Source organism: Panulirus ornatus, chromosome 1 (genome assembly GCF_036320965.1).
Source record: "Panulirus ornatus isolate Po-2019 chromosome 1, ASM3632096v1, whole genome shotgun sequence".
Classification (NCBI taxonomy): Eukaryota; Metazoa; Arthropoda; class Malacostraca; order Decapoda; family Palinuridae; genus Panulirus; species Panulirus ornatus.
Window position 1 is genome coordinate 73565734 of NC_092224.1, and position 16298 is coordinate 73582031.

General features: G+C 40.8%; 2 protein-coding genes across 3 annotated transcripts in view; one reads left to right on the top strand and one right to left on the bottom strand.

Annotated features, from left to right (window-relative positions):
- LOC139749623 (roquin-1-like) overlaps window positions 1-3601 on the bottom strand; it is a 115725-nt gene extending 112124 nt beyond the window's left edge. For both annotated transcript variants that reach the window (XR_011713003.1, XM_071663761.1), the window contains exon 1: window positions 3327-3601. The gene's annotated coding sequence lies outside the window, so the exon portion shown is untranslated. The remainder of the gene's footprint in view (window positions 1-3326) is intronic.
- Window positions 3602-4021: 420 nt separating this feature from the next.
- Window positions 4022-16298, top strand: part of dlt (codanin-1 like protein dlt) — a 183661-nt gene continuing 171384 nt past the window's right edge. Inside the window, exons 1-2 of the mRNA XM_071663855.1 lie at window positions 4022-4177; window positions 8718-8800. Coding sequence (XP_071519956.1) covers window positions 4097-4177; window positions 8718-8800 — 164 coding nt within the window. The 5' untranslated portion in view covers window positions 4022-4096. The remainder of the gene's footprint in view (window positions 4178-8717; window positions 8801-16298) is intronic.

Sequence of the window (16298 nt, forward strand, 5' to 3'; positions counted from 1 at the left end):
CAAACCACTTTCCATGACTCTCTCGCTTCATGTACTACACTGACCTAAACACCCTACATCTGCCACCCTATTATCTAACACATTCAACAGCCATTCAAAATACTCACTCTATCTCTTCCTCACTTCACCACTACCTGTTATCATTTCCCCATTTGCCCCTCTTCATTGATGCTCCTATTTCTTAGCTTGTTTTTTCACATTATCAACCTCATTCTTCCTAAAGTTGACATACTCACTCACCTCAACTCTCATTTGCACTCTTTTTCAAGCCCTGTACCTTCCTCTTGTCCTCCTGCTGCTTTCCCTTGTACATACCCCAATCATTTGCACTTGTTCCTTGAAAGTACCACCCAAATGTCACTCTTTTCTTTCTTTAGTAACTTTAATTCTTCAGCCCACCACTCACTACCCTCTCTAATCTGCCCACCTCCCACCTTTTACAAGCCACATGCATCTCTCGCACATGCCAGCACTGCTTCCTAAATGCCTTCCATTCCTCACCCACTCCCCTTGCTTCATTCAATCTCACCTATTGCCATTCTACACTCAATCTCTCCTGGTATTTCTTCACACAACTCTTCCAAGCTCACACTCTCACCACTCCCTTCACAATGACACTGTTTCCTCTTTTCCAATAATCTTTACAAATCCTCACCTTGCCTCCACAAGATAGTGATCAGACATCCCAACAGCCATCCTTCTCAGCACATTTACATCCAAAAGTCTTTCTTTACATGTTTATCAATTAATATGTAATCCAATAATAGCTGCTGACCATCTTTCCTACTTACATACAGTACCTGTGGAAAGTTTGAGGAATGGGTAAAAAAAAAAAAAAAAAAAAAAAAATCTTTATTCTAGTACTTAGTGTGGTACCATGTACCTTTAAAACAGCTTGTATGCATCATGGCATGGAATCAATACGGTTTCTGCAGTAGTCAAGATCACTGTCGTTCAACCAGATGTCTCTGATAGCTTCAAGAAGGCAAGGAATTGAAGAGGTGTTCCTTTTTTGAAGTTTAAGTCCATGTGAAACCATAGCTCCTCAATGGAATTTAGATCACTGGAGAATTCCGAGGCCACTGAAGGACATTTACCTGCTTGTCGGAAAACCATTTCATGACCTTCTTTTTGCCTTGTGACATGGTAAACTGTCTTGCATAAAGAAGTTGCAGCCATGGATCTCGTAAAAATTCATCATGCAGTCACAAAGAACTTCAATGTAGCAGTCTCCACTCACTGTGATGTTCTTTGGTGGGGAACAAAGAGACAGGTTCAGGTGTTTCTAGGAGCACTCTTTGAATGGTGCATTCTGCAACACTTCTGACGAGGATGGGATAGACTTGCTTCAATTGTCTTGCTGTGATGTGTAGATATATCAATATTTGACTCTTCATAAGCTTTCTGGTAGTTACTGAAGTCTTTCTGGGGTGCCCTGGTACAGATAAAAGAGGTGGAACCTCATCTCGTGGGATATTCTTGGCTTTTGCAATAAGGCTGTATATGGCTGACTTGCTCACCCCGTACGCTGACAAATATCCTTCACTGACATATTTGCCTCCCTCAGGGTAAGAATTCAAGCCTTTTCTTGTTGGGTGAGGTTCTTGTGCCCCATTTTAAGGTGTGGGTGGGCAGCAGTGGGACGAAATGTGAATGAAACTGAAACAAAGGGTCTTTGTTAATCTAGCAGCTCATGGAATACATTGTTTCTCTAGCTTGTCCCATTTGGCACTCACACACCCCTCAGTCCATGGTGATTGGATCACCGGGAAAAGTTGCCAAGTACTAATTAAGTGAGATCTGAGCATTCAGTAGGCTGGTAAACATGGACGTTCTGAGAGCTATACAACAAAAGGCCCCATATTCCTCAAACTTTCTGCGGGTACTGTACATGTACTTGTGTACATCCCTCTTTTTAATCTAGGTATATCCAATCACCAGTCCTCTTCCAGCACACATCTCCACAAGCTGTTCACCATTTCCATTAATAACTATGAATACCCCATGCCCCTAATCATACCCTCAATTCATATAATAGTCACTTCGTGGTCAAACTGTCCATCATTAATATACAGTGTATTACATCAAAACTGCTGATACACTCATTCACCAGCTCCCAGAACACTTAGCCTCTTCATGATCTTTCTTCTCATGGCCAGGTGCATAAGCAATGATAATCATCCATCTCTTGCCATCCTCTTTCAATTTTACCTATATCGGTATAAAACTTACTACCTTACACTCTTTCAAACACTCCCACACCTTGTGCTTCAGGTGTAATGCTACTCCTTCCTCAGCTCTTGCCCTCTCACTAACCCTGACTTTACTCTTACATTTCCAAACCATGCTTCTCCATTACCCTTGAGCACTGTTTCACTCAGAGCCAGAACATCACGATATCTTATCTCAAAAATACTACCTTTCTCTCCTCTCCTTTCATTTTGGTAACATCAACACACATTTAGACAACCTAGCCTGAGCCTTCAAGGAGGATGAGCACTCCTTACATGGCTCCTTCTTAAATCTCAATTTTATCTCAGATAATATGGAATCTTAAATCTTAATTCTATTTCAGATAATGTGGCATCTTAAATCTTAATTCTATTTTTGATAATATGGCAGAAGGGTAAAAAGTCTTAGCCACACTCAAACTTAAAATGAAGTGGTTGATATGGAAATAGAGAGGAAAGCTTTGATGCTAAATCTAAAGGAAGAGAACATCTATGGATAAAAGTGCAGTATTCATCTGAGTAAGGGGAATGAAGTACAGTAATATCTCCAACAAACGTACATTTGTTATGGTGGTCCCTCCAAAACCTAGACGTTTTGAAGACTAGCCAGTTTACGATAAAGGTGAAAATGTATGCTGAATTATGTAAATACTGTCTGGGTAAGTAACCCATTACTGCAATGCCTGTCTATAAGAAAATAGAACACAGATTGGTAGATGCTTGAAAGGAGGCATCTGATTGGCAAGCATGCACTTAGACTCCCCCAGAAGGTGGGAGGGTCAAGGTAGGCCTTCTACAGCTTGTCATACACTGCCTCAAAATATAATCCCTCTAACCTTTACCTTAAGCACACCTGGCGCCCTTAGAACTACTAGTAATACTGATGCAAGTCCGAAAGCTACAACATTCGTCCCCTATTAAGTAATTCTGAAGGCGATTATTCTGAAATTTATGAAGTCTTGAACTTGACCATTTGCAGAGTTTGTTTCTTGGGTTTCCAGCTGTAGTATCATCATAAGATATATAAAAATGATTCATTTGAACAATTGCCCGAACATCGAAAGTTACCATACTATATTACTGACCAATACTTACGGGAATGTAGCAATTGTTTGTTAGGGTATTGTCACAAATCCATCCATGAAGCCATATTGAATCTATCAACAAGGAACTTAATGTGGATACTACTTAAAACTTCTCAGATTTATGAACACACACATATTGTTATGAGTAGTAAGTTCTTTTAATATCATATATATGTAAAAGTTTTACACAAAAATATCTTTTTCGCCACACGAAGGATATATATTACGATACAAGTTATCAACACTTTCGAGTTCTATCCACTTCAGATCATTCATAAGGTGTCAGTGTTATAAAAAATTGTAAACAAAATTCTTTCATTTGAGTTCATATTGATTAATGCCTAAGTTGATTATAATCTAAATCATATGATGCATGTACTCAATCAAAGGATAATTGGGCAAGACTGGAAAAATATTCATACCCTGAAAATGAGATAAGCATTATCTACAGTCAGTACACAATGATTTTCTTAGAATCTAAGTGTTAGATTATAAGTTAATATATTTTTCACGTAATTTTGACGATACATATATTTTTAATTATCACCAAAATAAATTCAATAGTTTTTCACTTTTCTGTCATGTTGATCTTAGACTTTCTAGGAACGTATGTAACAATGAACTATATTTTACCAATCATGATTCGAAATAATCAAAGAAAATATCTATATTATATACAGTATGAGGTATGAACATCAGGTTGAGTCATGACACGATGCAAATGACAGCTGGCACGCAGCTGATGGTGTTTTGTTATAATGTTTTGAAAATTGTTTGAACATGGCAGCTCTAATAGACCTTCTCTTAGAGGGAAAAATTTCTCCTCAGGACCTGATACTGTGGCTTGATGGAAGTCAAGTGGTAAGGTTTAAGATTATTTAGACGCTAAAGAACTCATCCAGTTATAACTTTTGAAGTGTTGGTGTTGGATAATCATTGCTAAGAATAACACTTCCAGGATAGTTATAGTCAACTATGTAGCTTGAAATTTCTTTGAATCAAGCTTAGGAATATTGTTGGTTTTGTTTTGCCGTGCCAGTTTTCTACACTTAAAAGAAGATAGGTTTAGCGGGCAAAATTATGTAAATTCGCCGTTGGCTTCCCACAGGAATGTTGGAGAGCAGTCGAATTAAATTGATACACTGGGCGTAAAGTTAATATACAGCCTCACCCTGACTGTCACTTACAATATTATACATCAACCTCTTTCTCAAACTCTTTAAGCTGCCACAAAGAGCATGTAGAGATAGGAAACTAAATAAACTAACCCTCAACTTGGATCACAACCTATCAATCCAGCTCACTCTTGATTATATCCTCAATGGTTTCTACCAGTGCCTCAGAATTTTGTTGCTTTATAGGACAGTGGTGACGAAGAGGACAATTGCCTCAGTACAGTGGTGATCCAAAGGACAATCACATCACAGGAAAGGGGTGCCCAAAAGGACATTATTAGAAAACAGCAATTTTGGTCACTTGACCCTAACCTAACCATCAGTTTCATGCTAATCCAAATTCTTTCTCACTTTATGAATCACCAATTTTTCACAAAGTATGTGTAGATAGAAAAGTATAAACAACTGCTCATCTTAACGCACTGAATGTATTGATGGTAGTTGGCAGGGAGATTTATCTATCTGCCTACATCTCTGTGCATAATTCCTTCAGAAACTCTCTCAAGGGGGTGGCCATGTCAAAATGGTCTCCATAACTGGCGAACTCTTGTGCCTCTTAGTTTTGATTGCATCAGTAAAGCAGGAGGTTGATTTATGTAGATCACTGATTAATTATTTTCAGTTCAGAATGAGATCATGCACAAAATAAGAAGGAAGTAAGAAATGCTTATTAAAAGATTACTGGAGGGTGTGGGAATGCCAGATGCAGTTGCCATGATAAAAGAAAGGGTAAGAATTTTGATAATAGTCAAAATGTGAGGGGACGACCAGTAATGGTTATATTTGACTTGGAGTTATCCAGTCAGGAGGTACTAATGCAAGCTAAGAAACTTAATGTAGGGTGAAATTCTGTGGAATATTCATCACATATGAAAACAGGCAATAATAACAGCAGTAAAAGTTGGAAACATGTAGGTGAAAATTACCTCGTGTGCAGTCTTATAAATCGTCTAATCCTAGAGAAATACTTCTATTACCAACATAACCAGTTTCACAATTGTAAAGGCTCAAGAGCCTTCCAAGCAAGAGACTCGGCTATCAACCCAGTTGGTGACAGCTGTTAACTACTTTTTGTAGAACTCTTTCTTCATGCTGTACAAAGAGGTAATTAGAGATAGGTAATTACAACATTCCCATCAATCTCACCCTAACTTTCCACCTCGAAAGTTATTACTGGCAACCCAGAGGACAACAGCGTAAATACTCTGGTGCCCAAACAGGACAGAGGCCACTGGCATAACTTGCCAGCAGCATCCCACAGAATGATGTTAGAAAACAGCAATCCAGTCAAATGCTGCCCTAACTGAACCTTCATAGTCATTCTACCTCACCCACGGTATAATGCATCAACCTCACTAAGCTGCTGCAAAGGTGGTGTAAAGAGAGAAGTTCACACAACTGCTTATCTAAACATGACCTCAACTCTTGCACAATCTCACCCATCCCTTCCCTCAGTCTCTCCCTTAGTTTGAACCACAAGCTTAACAATTACTAACACCTTTCCAGATAATAGTGGCATAAAGACATCATCAGCACTCTACAGGACAGAAGCCTTTAGTGTAGCACACCTAAGGAGAGTGTTAGAAAGCATTAATCCAGGGCATGTGTCATACACATCCTTACACAAATATTTTACATCATTCTGACCTTCAACCTCACTTTCAGCCTTATCAAGTTGCTACAAAGGTGTAAAGTAAATTGTTTAGATAGCTACCTACCCTAATATATCCTTTAGAAAGATGTACAGCTTCACCCACAACCTTCCCATCAACCTTACCCTTGGCCTCAATAGTAGTTAACAGAAGCTTAGAGGACATTCTCCTCAAAGGACAGTGGCGTCCATAGGATAATAGCAGTTGTATTGAATTTATTCATAATTTCCCATGTGTTATTCATGTATTGACATATGATATTAAGTTATGATATTTTTTTCCATTTTCACCCTTCAAAATGAAATGTGTCGACGTGCTGTCAATAGATTGAACCAGGGCATTTGAAGTGTCTGGGGTAAACCATGGAAAGTTTTGTGGGGCCTGGATGTGGAAAGGGAGCTGTGTTTTCGGTGCATCACACATGACAGCTAGAGACTGAGTGTGAACGAATGTGGCCTTATTTGTCTTTTCCTAGCGCTACCTTCGTCAGGGGGGGTGCTATTTCATGTGTGGCGGGGTGGCGACAGGAATGGATGAAGGCAGCAAGTATGAATATGTACATGTGTATATATGTATTTGTATATGTATGTATATGTTGAAATTTATATGTATGTAAGTGTGCTTGTGTGGGCGTTTATGTACATACGAGTGTATGTGAGTGGGTTGGGCCATTCTTTCGTCTGTTTCCTTGCGCTACCACGCTAACGCTATACAAGGGGATAGGGGAGAAAGAATACTTCCTACGCATTCCTCACGTGTTGTAGAAGGCAACTAAAGGGGATGGGAGTGGGGGCTGGAAACCCTCCCCTCCTTGTATTTTAACTTTCTAAAAGGGGGGAACAGAAGAAGGATTCACGTGGGGAGTGCTCATCCTCCTCGAAGGCTCAGATTAGGGTGTCTAGATGTGTGTGGATGTAACCAAGATGAGACCTTTCCATTGTTTATCCTGGCAGCTTCGCATGCCCTGGTTCAATCCATTGACAGCACATCAACCCCTGTAAACTATATCATTCCAGTTCACTCTGGCCCATGCATGGTTGTCACCTTCCTGCATGTTCAGGCCCTGATCACTGGGAATGTTTTCTACCCCTTCTTGTTCCCTCCACATCTAATGCATGTATCTTCTTTCTCAACCTCTCCTCATTCATTCTCTCCATATGTCTGAACCATTTAGCACACCTTTAGCTCTCTCAACCACAGTCTTTGTATACTGCATGTTTCTATTACCCTTTGATAAAACCACCTCACACATCTTATCCTCAAAGATTTTATCCCCAACACATCCACCCTTGTCCACACATCATCTATATCCCATTCCTTGCATCCATATAACATTATTGGGACAAATATACTCTCAAACGTACTCTTAAGACCTCCCACAAGGCATCTCTTTCAACCTTATTATATGCCTATCATATGCTTTCAGTAAACGACGCGCACAGTTCCTTCAGTATTTCTTAGAATTTCTCACGCACATTCTTTAAGGCAAACACCTGATCCACACATCCTCTACCATTTCTGAGACAACATTCTTCCTCTCCAGTCTGATGCTCTGTACATGCCCTCACCCTCATTAACTACTTTTCCATACAAGGTACTAGGTACACTCAACAGGCTTATACCTTAGTAGTTTCAATACTCACTTTTATTCCCCTTGCATTTATACAGTGGCACTATACATGCATTTTACCAATCCTAAGGCACTTCACCATGTTCAGTGCATACATTGGAAATTCTAACTAACCAACCAACAACACAGTCACCCCTTCCAGCACCATCCATTACAGCCATTTTGCCATGTTTTACCTTACATAAGGCTTTCACTACCACTTCTCTTTTCACCAAACCACTTTCCATTACCCACTCACTTTGCATACTGCCCTGATTCAAGCACCCTACATCTGCCACCCTGGAAGCAAACACGTTCAACACTTACCTCTCATGATCTTTCTTTTTGTGGCCAGGTGCATAAACACTATTAATCACCCATATGTTACCATCCACTTTTATTTATACCAGCATAAGTCTAGAGTTTACTTACTTTCTCTCCTTCACACACTTCCACATCTCCTGCTTCAGCAGTAATGATACCCCTTCCTTAGCTCTTGTCCTCTCACCAACCTCTGATATTACTCTTAAGACATTTCTAAACTATTCTTCCCTTTTACCCTTGAGCTTCGTTTCACTCAGAGCAAGAACATCCAGGTTTCTTTCTTCAAACATACTTCTTGTCTATCTTTTCTTCTCGTCTTTGTTAATCCCACACACACACATTTAGATGCCTTAACCTTGAAGGAGGATACACACTCCCTGCTTGGCTCCTGTCACATCTTTTAAAACTGAAGTACAAGAAGAGAAGGTTTTCCAGCCTCCTGCTTCTGTCCCTTTAGTTGCCTTTCCCAAACCAGTGGATATCCATATATGTTTTCTCTTCTGTGCTTTAACCTATCTAGATTTTACTTATATGATTCCTATGATTTAGTTATTATACCTTGTAAATCCCATACAATGGTTTATTGTTTACATCATAAAAAAGGGTAAATTTATATGTATTCAATCCTCGTTTTATTTTAGGTTGGAATATCGGATGACTTATCACATCTGAGAATGGAATTTGTGCCAGTATTTGTGAATTATCTCCGTGATCAGTCAAGCAAGTAAGTAAATATGAGGTAATTTTAGTACTTTTTTTTTTAATTAGGCATCACAATATAAGTTAAACTCTTTTAAGTATGCTGTTTGTATCATAGACTCCTAAGAATCATAATAGAGTAGAATGATTTGTGTTGTGCTATACTTTTAAACATTGCTGCAGTCATGACCTCTCATAAACTACTTTGTCATTATTTGTTTCCTCCCTGGAGGTTATCCTACAAGGATATGAGATTTTCTGGGAATTCAGGTATATTATCTTTCAACCCAAGGAGTTTCCAAATAGGAGATGCTGTTCTTTCCCACCCTTTGAAGGATTCTCAACCTTTGTAGCAGCAGCTTGCTTGTTGTTGGCCTGCCTTCAGTGAATCAGATACTGCCAGAGAGATCATTTCATTGACCTACAGCTTCTGGCCATTTGACTGATTAGAATTCTCTTGGATTGCTCTCTGACAAGAAATCTGTTACCATACTGGCTTTTTCCATTCCACTGATCGGTTTCCTTTTGTATTATTTTTTTTCAAGTAGAAAAACAAGTGTTTGAATCCGAGTGAGTGCACCAGCAATTTTGATGCAAGGAACAGCATATCAGCAATTAGTTATTTGAATGGAAAGGTGTGTGATGTGGCAGTTGAGGGTATAACTGGGGGCATAGGGTGCTTAGTGTTGTAAAAGTAAACGCTGAACAGCTTGTGGAGTAATGTGTAGAAAAGGACTAGTGTTTGGGAACACTAAGTTCGTCCATCCCTAGGGGTTGGTCGATAAAATGGGAACTTAGAGAAACAGTTGGATTTGTATGTAGCATTTATGGATTTGGAGAAGGCATATGACGGTAGATAGAGATGCTGTGTGGAAGGTCTTAAGAGTATATGGTGTGGGAGGTAAGCTGCTAGAAGCAGTGAAAGTTTTTATTAAGGGTGTAAGGCATGTGTTCGAGTAGGAAGAGAGGAGAGTGATTGATTCCCAGTGAAGGTCAGTTTGCAACAGGGGTATGTGATGTCCCCATGATTGTTTAATATGTTTATGGATTGGATGGTTAGGGAGGTAAATGCAAGAGTTTTGGAGAGAGGGGTGAGTATGCAGTCTGTTGGGAATGAGAGGGACGGGGAAGTGAGTCAGCTGTTGTTCACCAGTGATACAGCACTGGTGGGTGATTTGAGTGAGAAACTGCAGAAGTTGGTGACTGAGTTTGGTTAAGTGTGTGAAAGGAGAAAGTTGAGAGTTAATGTGCATAAGAGCAAGTTATTAGGTTAATCAGTGTTGAGGGAAGTTATTTGGGATGTTTAAGTACAGTATGTGGTGTGAGGTGGTTTGATCAAGAAAGTAATGTAAGGGTAAAAGAGATGTGTGGAAATAAAAAGAGTATGGTAAAGAGAGCAGAAGAGGGTGCTTTGAAATGGTTTGGACATATGGAGAGAATGAGTGAGGAAAGAGTGACAAAGAGGATATATGTGTCAGAGGTGGAGGGAAGGAGAAGCAGGAGACCAAATTGGAGGTGGAAGGATGGAATGGAAAAGATTTTGAGCAATCGGGGCCTGAAAACACAGGAGGGTGAAAGGTGTTCAAGGAATAGAATGAATTGCAGCTTGACATGCTGTCAATGGACTGAACCAGGGCATGTGAAACGTCTGGGGTAAACCAAGAAAAGGTTTGTGGGGCCTGGATGTGGATAGGGAGCTGTGGTTTCGGTGCATTACACATGACAGCTAGAGACTAAGTGTGAACAAATGTGACCTTTTTTTTGCCTGTTTTCCTGGTGCTACTCCGCTGAAGCGGGGGTAGCTATGCTGTTTCCTGTGGAAGGAATGGATGAAGGCAAGCAAGTATGAATATGTACATGTGTATATATATGTATATGTCTGTGTATGTGTATATATATGTTGATATGTATATGTATGTACATGTGCATGCATGGGTGTTTATTATTTTTATTTATTTTGCTTTGTCGCTGTCTCCCGACAGCAAGGTAGCGCAAGGAAACAGACGAATGAAATGGCCCAACCCACCTCCATACACATGTATATACATACACGTCCCCACACGCAAATATACATACCCATGCATCTCAATGTACACATATATATACACACACAGACTTATACATATATACACATGCACACAGATCACACTGTCTGCCTTTATTCATTCCCATCGCCACCTTGCCACACATGGAATAACATCCCCCTCCCCCCTCATGTGTGCGAGGTAGCGCTAGGAAAAGACATCAAAGGCCCCATTCGTTCACACTCAGTCTCTAGCTGTCATGCAATAATGCCCGAAAGCACAGCTCCATTTCTACATCCAGGCCCCACGGAACTTTCCAATAGTTTACCCCAGACGCTTCACACGCCCTGATTCAATCCATTGACAGCACGTTGACCCCGGTATACCACATCGATCCAGTTCACTTTATTCCTAGCCCGCCTTTCACCCTCCTGCATGTTCAGGCCCCGATCAGTCAAAATCTTTATCACTCCATCTTTCCACCTCCAATTTGGTCTCCCACTTCTCGTTCCCTCCACCTCCGACACATATATCCTCTTGGTCAATCTTTCCTCACTCATTCTCTCCATGTGCCCAAACCATTTCAAAACACCCTCTTCTGCTCTCTCAACCACGCTCTTCTTATTTCCACACATCTCTCTTACCCTTACATTACTTACTCTATCAAACTACCTCACACCACATATTGTCGTCAAACATCTCATTTCCAGCACATTCACCCTCCTGCGCACAACTCTATCCATAGCCCATGCCTCGCAACCATACAACATTGTTGGAACCACTATTCCTTCAAACATACCCATTTTTGCTTTCAGAGATAATGTTCTTGACTTCCACACATTCTTCAAGACTCCCAGGGTTTTCGCCTCCTCCCCCACCCTATGATTCACTTCTGCTTCCATGGTTCCATCCGCTGCCAGATCCACTCCCAGATATCTAAAACACTTTACTTCCTCCAGTTTTTCTCCATTCAAACTTACCTCCCAATTGACTTGACCCTCAACCCTACTGTACCTAATAACCTTGCTCTTATTAACATTTACTCTCAACTTTCTTCTTTCACACACTTTACCAAACTCAGTCACCAACTTCTGCAGTTTCTCACATGAATCAGCCACCAGCGCTGTATCATCAGCGAACAACAACTGACTCACTTCCCAAGCTCTCTCATCCCCAACAGACTGCATACTTGCCCCTCTTTCCAAAACTCTTGCATTCACCCCCCTAACAACCCCATCCATAAACAAATTAAACAACCATGGAGACATCACACACCCCTGCCGCAAACCTACATTCACTGAGAACCAATCACTTTCCTCTCTTCCTACACGTACACATGCCTTACATCCTCGATAAAAACTTTTCACTGCTTCTAACAACTTGCCTCCCACACCATATATTCTTAGTACCTTCCACAGAGCATCTCTATCAACTCTTATCATATGTCTTCTCCAGATCCATAAATGCTACATACAAATCCATTTGCTTTTCTAAGTATTTCTCACATACATTCTTCAAAGCAAACACCTGATCCACACATCCTCTACCACTTCTGAAACCACACTGCTCTTCCCCAATCTGATGCTCTGTACATGCCTTCACCCTCTCAATCAATACCCTCCCATATAATTTACCAGGAATACTCAACAAACTTATACCTCTGTAATTTGAGTACTCACTCTTATCCCCTTTGCCTTTGTACAATGGCGCTATGCACACATTCTGCCAATCCTCAGGCACCTCACCATGAATCATACATTTCTTTTTTTTTTTTTTTTTTTTTTTTTTTTTTTTTTTTTTACTTTGTCGCTGTCTCCCGCGTCTGCGAGGTAGCGCAAGGAAACAGACGAAAGAAATGGCCCAACCCCCCCCCCCCCCATACACATGTACATACACATGTCCACACACGTGTATACATACCTACACAGCTTTCCATGGTCCACCCCAGACGCCTCACATGCCTTGATTCACTCCACTGACAGCACGTCAACCCCTGTATACCACATCGCTCCAATTCACTCTATTCCTTGCCCTCCTTACACCCTCCTGCATGTTCAGGCCCCGATCACACAAAATCTTTTTCACTCCATCTTTCCACCTCCAATTTGGTCTCCCTCTTCTCCTCGTTCCCTCCACCTCCGACACATATATCCTCTTGGTCAATCTTTCCTCACTCATTCTCTCCATGTGCCCAAACCATTTCAAAACACCCTCTTCTGCTCTCTCAACCACGCTCTTTTTATTTCCACACATCTCTCTTACCCTTACGTTACTTACTCGATCAAACCACCTCACACCACACATTGTCCTCAAACATCTCATTTCCAGCACATCCATCCTCCTGCGCACAACTCTATCCATAGCCCACGCCTCGCAACCATACAACATTGTTGGAACCACTATTCCTTCAAACATACCCATTTTTGCTTTCCGAGATAATGTTCTCGACTTCCACACATTTTTCAAGGCTCCCAAAATTTTCGCCCCCTCCCCCACCCTATGATCCACTTCCGCTTCCATGGTTCCATCCGCTGACAGATCCACTCCCAGATATCTAAAACACTTCACTTCCTCCAGTTTTTCTCCATTCAAACTTACCTCCCAATTGACTTGACCCTCAACCCTACTGTACCTAATAACCTTGCTCTTATTCACATTTACTCTTAACTTTCTTCTTCCACACACTTTACCAAACTCAGTCACCAGCTTCTGCAGTTTCTCACATGAATCAGCCACCAGCGCTGATGATGATGAATCATACATACATACATTAAATAACCTTACCAACCAGTCAACAATACAGTCACCCCCTTTTTTAATAAGTCCCACTGCAATACCATCCAAACCTGCTGCCTTGCCAGCTTTCATCTTCCGCAAAGCTTTTACTACCTCCTCTCTGTTTACCAAATCATTTTCCCTAACCCTCTCACTTTGCACACTACCTCGACCAAAACACCCTATATCTGCCACTCTATCATCAAACACATTCAACAAACCTTCAAAATACTCACTCCATCTCCTTCTCATATCACCACTACTTGTTATCACCTCCCCATTAGCCCCCTTCACTGAAGTTTCTGTTTGCTTTCTTGTCTTACGCACTTTATTTACCTCCTTCCAGAACATCTTTTTATTCTCCCTAAAATTTAATGATACTCTCACCCCAACTCTCATTTGCCCTCTTTTTCACCTCTTGCACCTTTCTCTTGACCTCCTGTTTCTTTCTTTTATACATCTCCCACTCAGTTGCATTTTTTCCCTGCAAAAATCGTCCAAATGCCTCTCTCTTCTCTTTTACTAATAATCTTACTTCTTCCCACCACTCACTACCCTTTCTGATCAACCCACCTCCCACACTTCTCATGCCACAAGCATCTTTTGCGCAAGCCATCACTGCTTCCCTAAATACGTCCCATTCCTCCCCCACTCCCATTACCTCCTTTGTTCTCACCTTTTTCCATTCTGTACTCAGTCTCTCCTAGTACTTCCTCACACAAGTCTCCTTCCCAAGCTCACTTTCTCTCACCACCCTCTTCACCCCAACATTCTCTCTTCTGAAAACCCATACAAATCTTCACCTTCACCTCCACAAGATAATGATCAGACATCCCTCCAGTTGCACCTCTCAGCACATTAACATCCAAAAGTCTCTCTTTCGCGCGCTTGTCAATTAACACGTAATCCAGTAGCGCTCTCTGGCCATCTCTCCTACTTACATACGTATACTTATGTATATCTCACTTTTTAAACCAGGTATTCCCAATCACCAGTCCTTTTTCAGCACATAAATCTACAAGCTCTTCACCATTTCTATTTACAACACTGAACACCTCATGAATACCAATTATTCCCTCAACTGCCACATTACTCACCTTTGCATTCAAATCACCCATCACTATAACCTGGTCTCGTGCATCAAATCCACTAACACACTCATTCAGCTTCTCCCAAAACACTTGCCTCTCATGATCTTTCTTCTCATGCCCAGGTGCATATGCACCAATAGTCACCCATCTCTTTCCATCAACTTTCAGCTATACCCATATTAATTGAGAATTTACTTTCTTACATTCTATCACATACTCCCACAACTCCTGTTTCAGGAGTAGTGCTACTCCTTCCCTTGCTCTTGTCCTCTCACTAACCCCTGACTTTACTCCCAAGACATTCCCAAACCACTCTTCCCCTTTACCCTTAAGCTTCGTTTCACTCAGAGCCAAAACATCCAGGTTCTTTTCCTCAAACATACTACCTATCTCTCCTTTTTTCACATCTTGGTTACATCCACACACATTTAGACACCCCAGTCTGAGCCTACGAGGAGGATGAGCACTCCCCGCGTGACTCCTTCTTCTGTTTCCCATTTTAGAAAGTTAGAATACAAGGAGGGGAGGATTTCTGGCCTCTCGCTCCCGTCCCCTCTAGTGGCCTTCTATGACACGTAGAACCCATTTTTGCTCTCCAAGATAACGTTCTTGCCTTCTACACATTCTTCAACGCTTCCAGAACCTTCGCCCCCTCCCCCACCCTGTGACTCATTCTGGTTATGGATGTGGCTCAGGTTTTGTTGTATTATACATGACAGCTAGATAGTGACTTTGAGTGAATAAGGCCATTTTCTCATCTCTTTTTAGTGTTGCCTAGCTAATGTGGAGAATAGCAATTAAAAAAGAAAAAGTGTCCTGGTTTTACCCAGAACCTGTTTCTAGAGGCTCCTGCAATCCAAGGTTGTATTACTTCCAGTAGCAGGGAAATTTGGATGCTTGTAGAGTGAGAAGTTCTATGACAAAACTCTGCTACTAGTCATACAGCCTCAGCAAAGGTGACCTTTGATTCATGGTGTAATCTGATGCAGGCAGAATCTGGTAACACCATTTATTTACATACATATTACACTTCAGAACTACTCCCAGAGTATGTTTTTTTCTTTGATTAGCATGTTTAGTATCCAAGAGACTCTTAGCAGTTGTATAACTGTCCAAAAATTGACAGATTTTCAAAATAAGTCAGCAAAAACTAGCACTCATATAATGACTTTTAGGTCCTTCCACACAAATCATGTAATGACTCCCAGTATATAAGGTTTTAATGCAGGTTTCTCCATTTCCCCCAAATTTTTGTCGTTATCTCTCCTTTTCTTGTAAGCCTTTTTTATATGTTATCCAAGGTCTAGCCTTAGAGATGACTCTCTTCTCTGTTAAATCTGATCCACTTGTTAGCTAATTCTAAGCACATGATTTCCTTAGTTGATTTTAGGAATGTATTTTCATTCACTTTGATGGTTGTAATCCTTTCCAAAATTTCCATTGTTATATTTTTGCATTCATTAACAAAGCCCAGCAGCTTAATTATCCTATCTGTGTGCCCATGTGTGTTTGTGATAACTTATTTTTCAATTTGGGGAAGGAGTGTTACACTCATGGGACCCCCCACCTCTTGACCTTACATTTATGAAATCACCTCAAGTACAATCATCCATTGAATCTCTTATCATAAGAT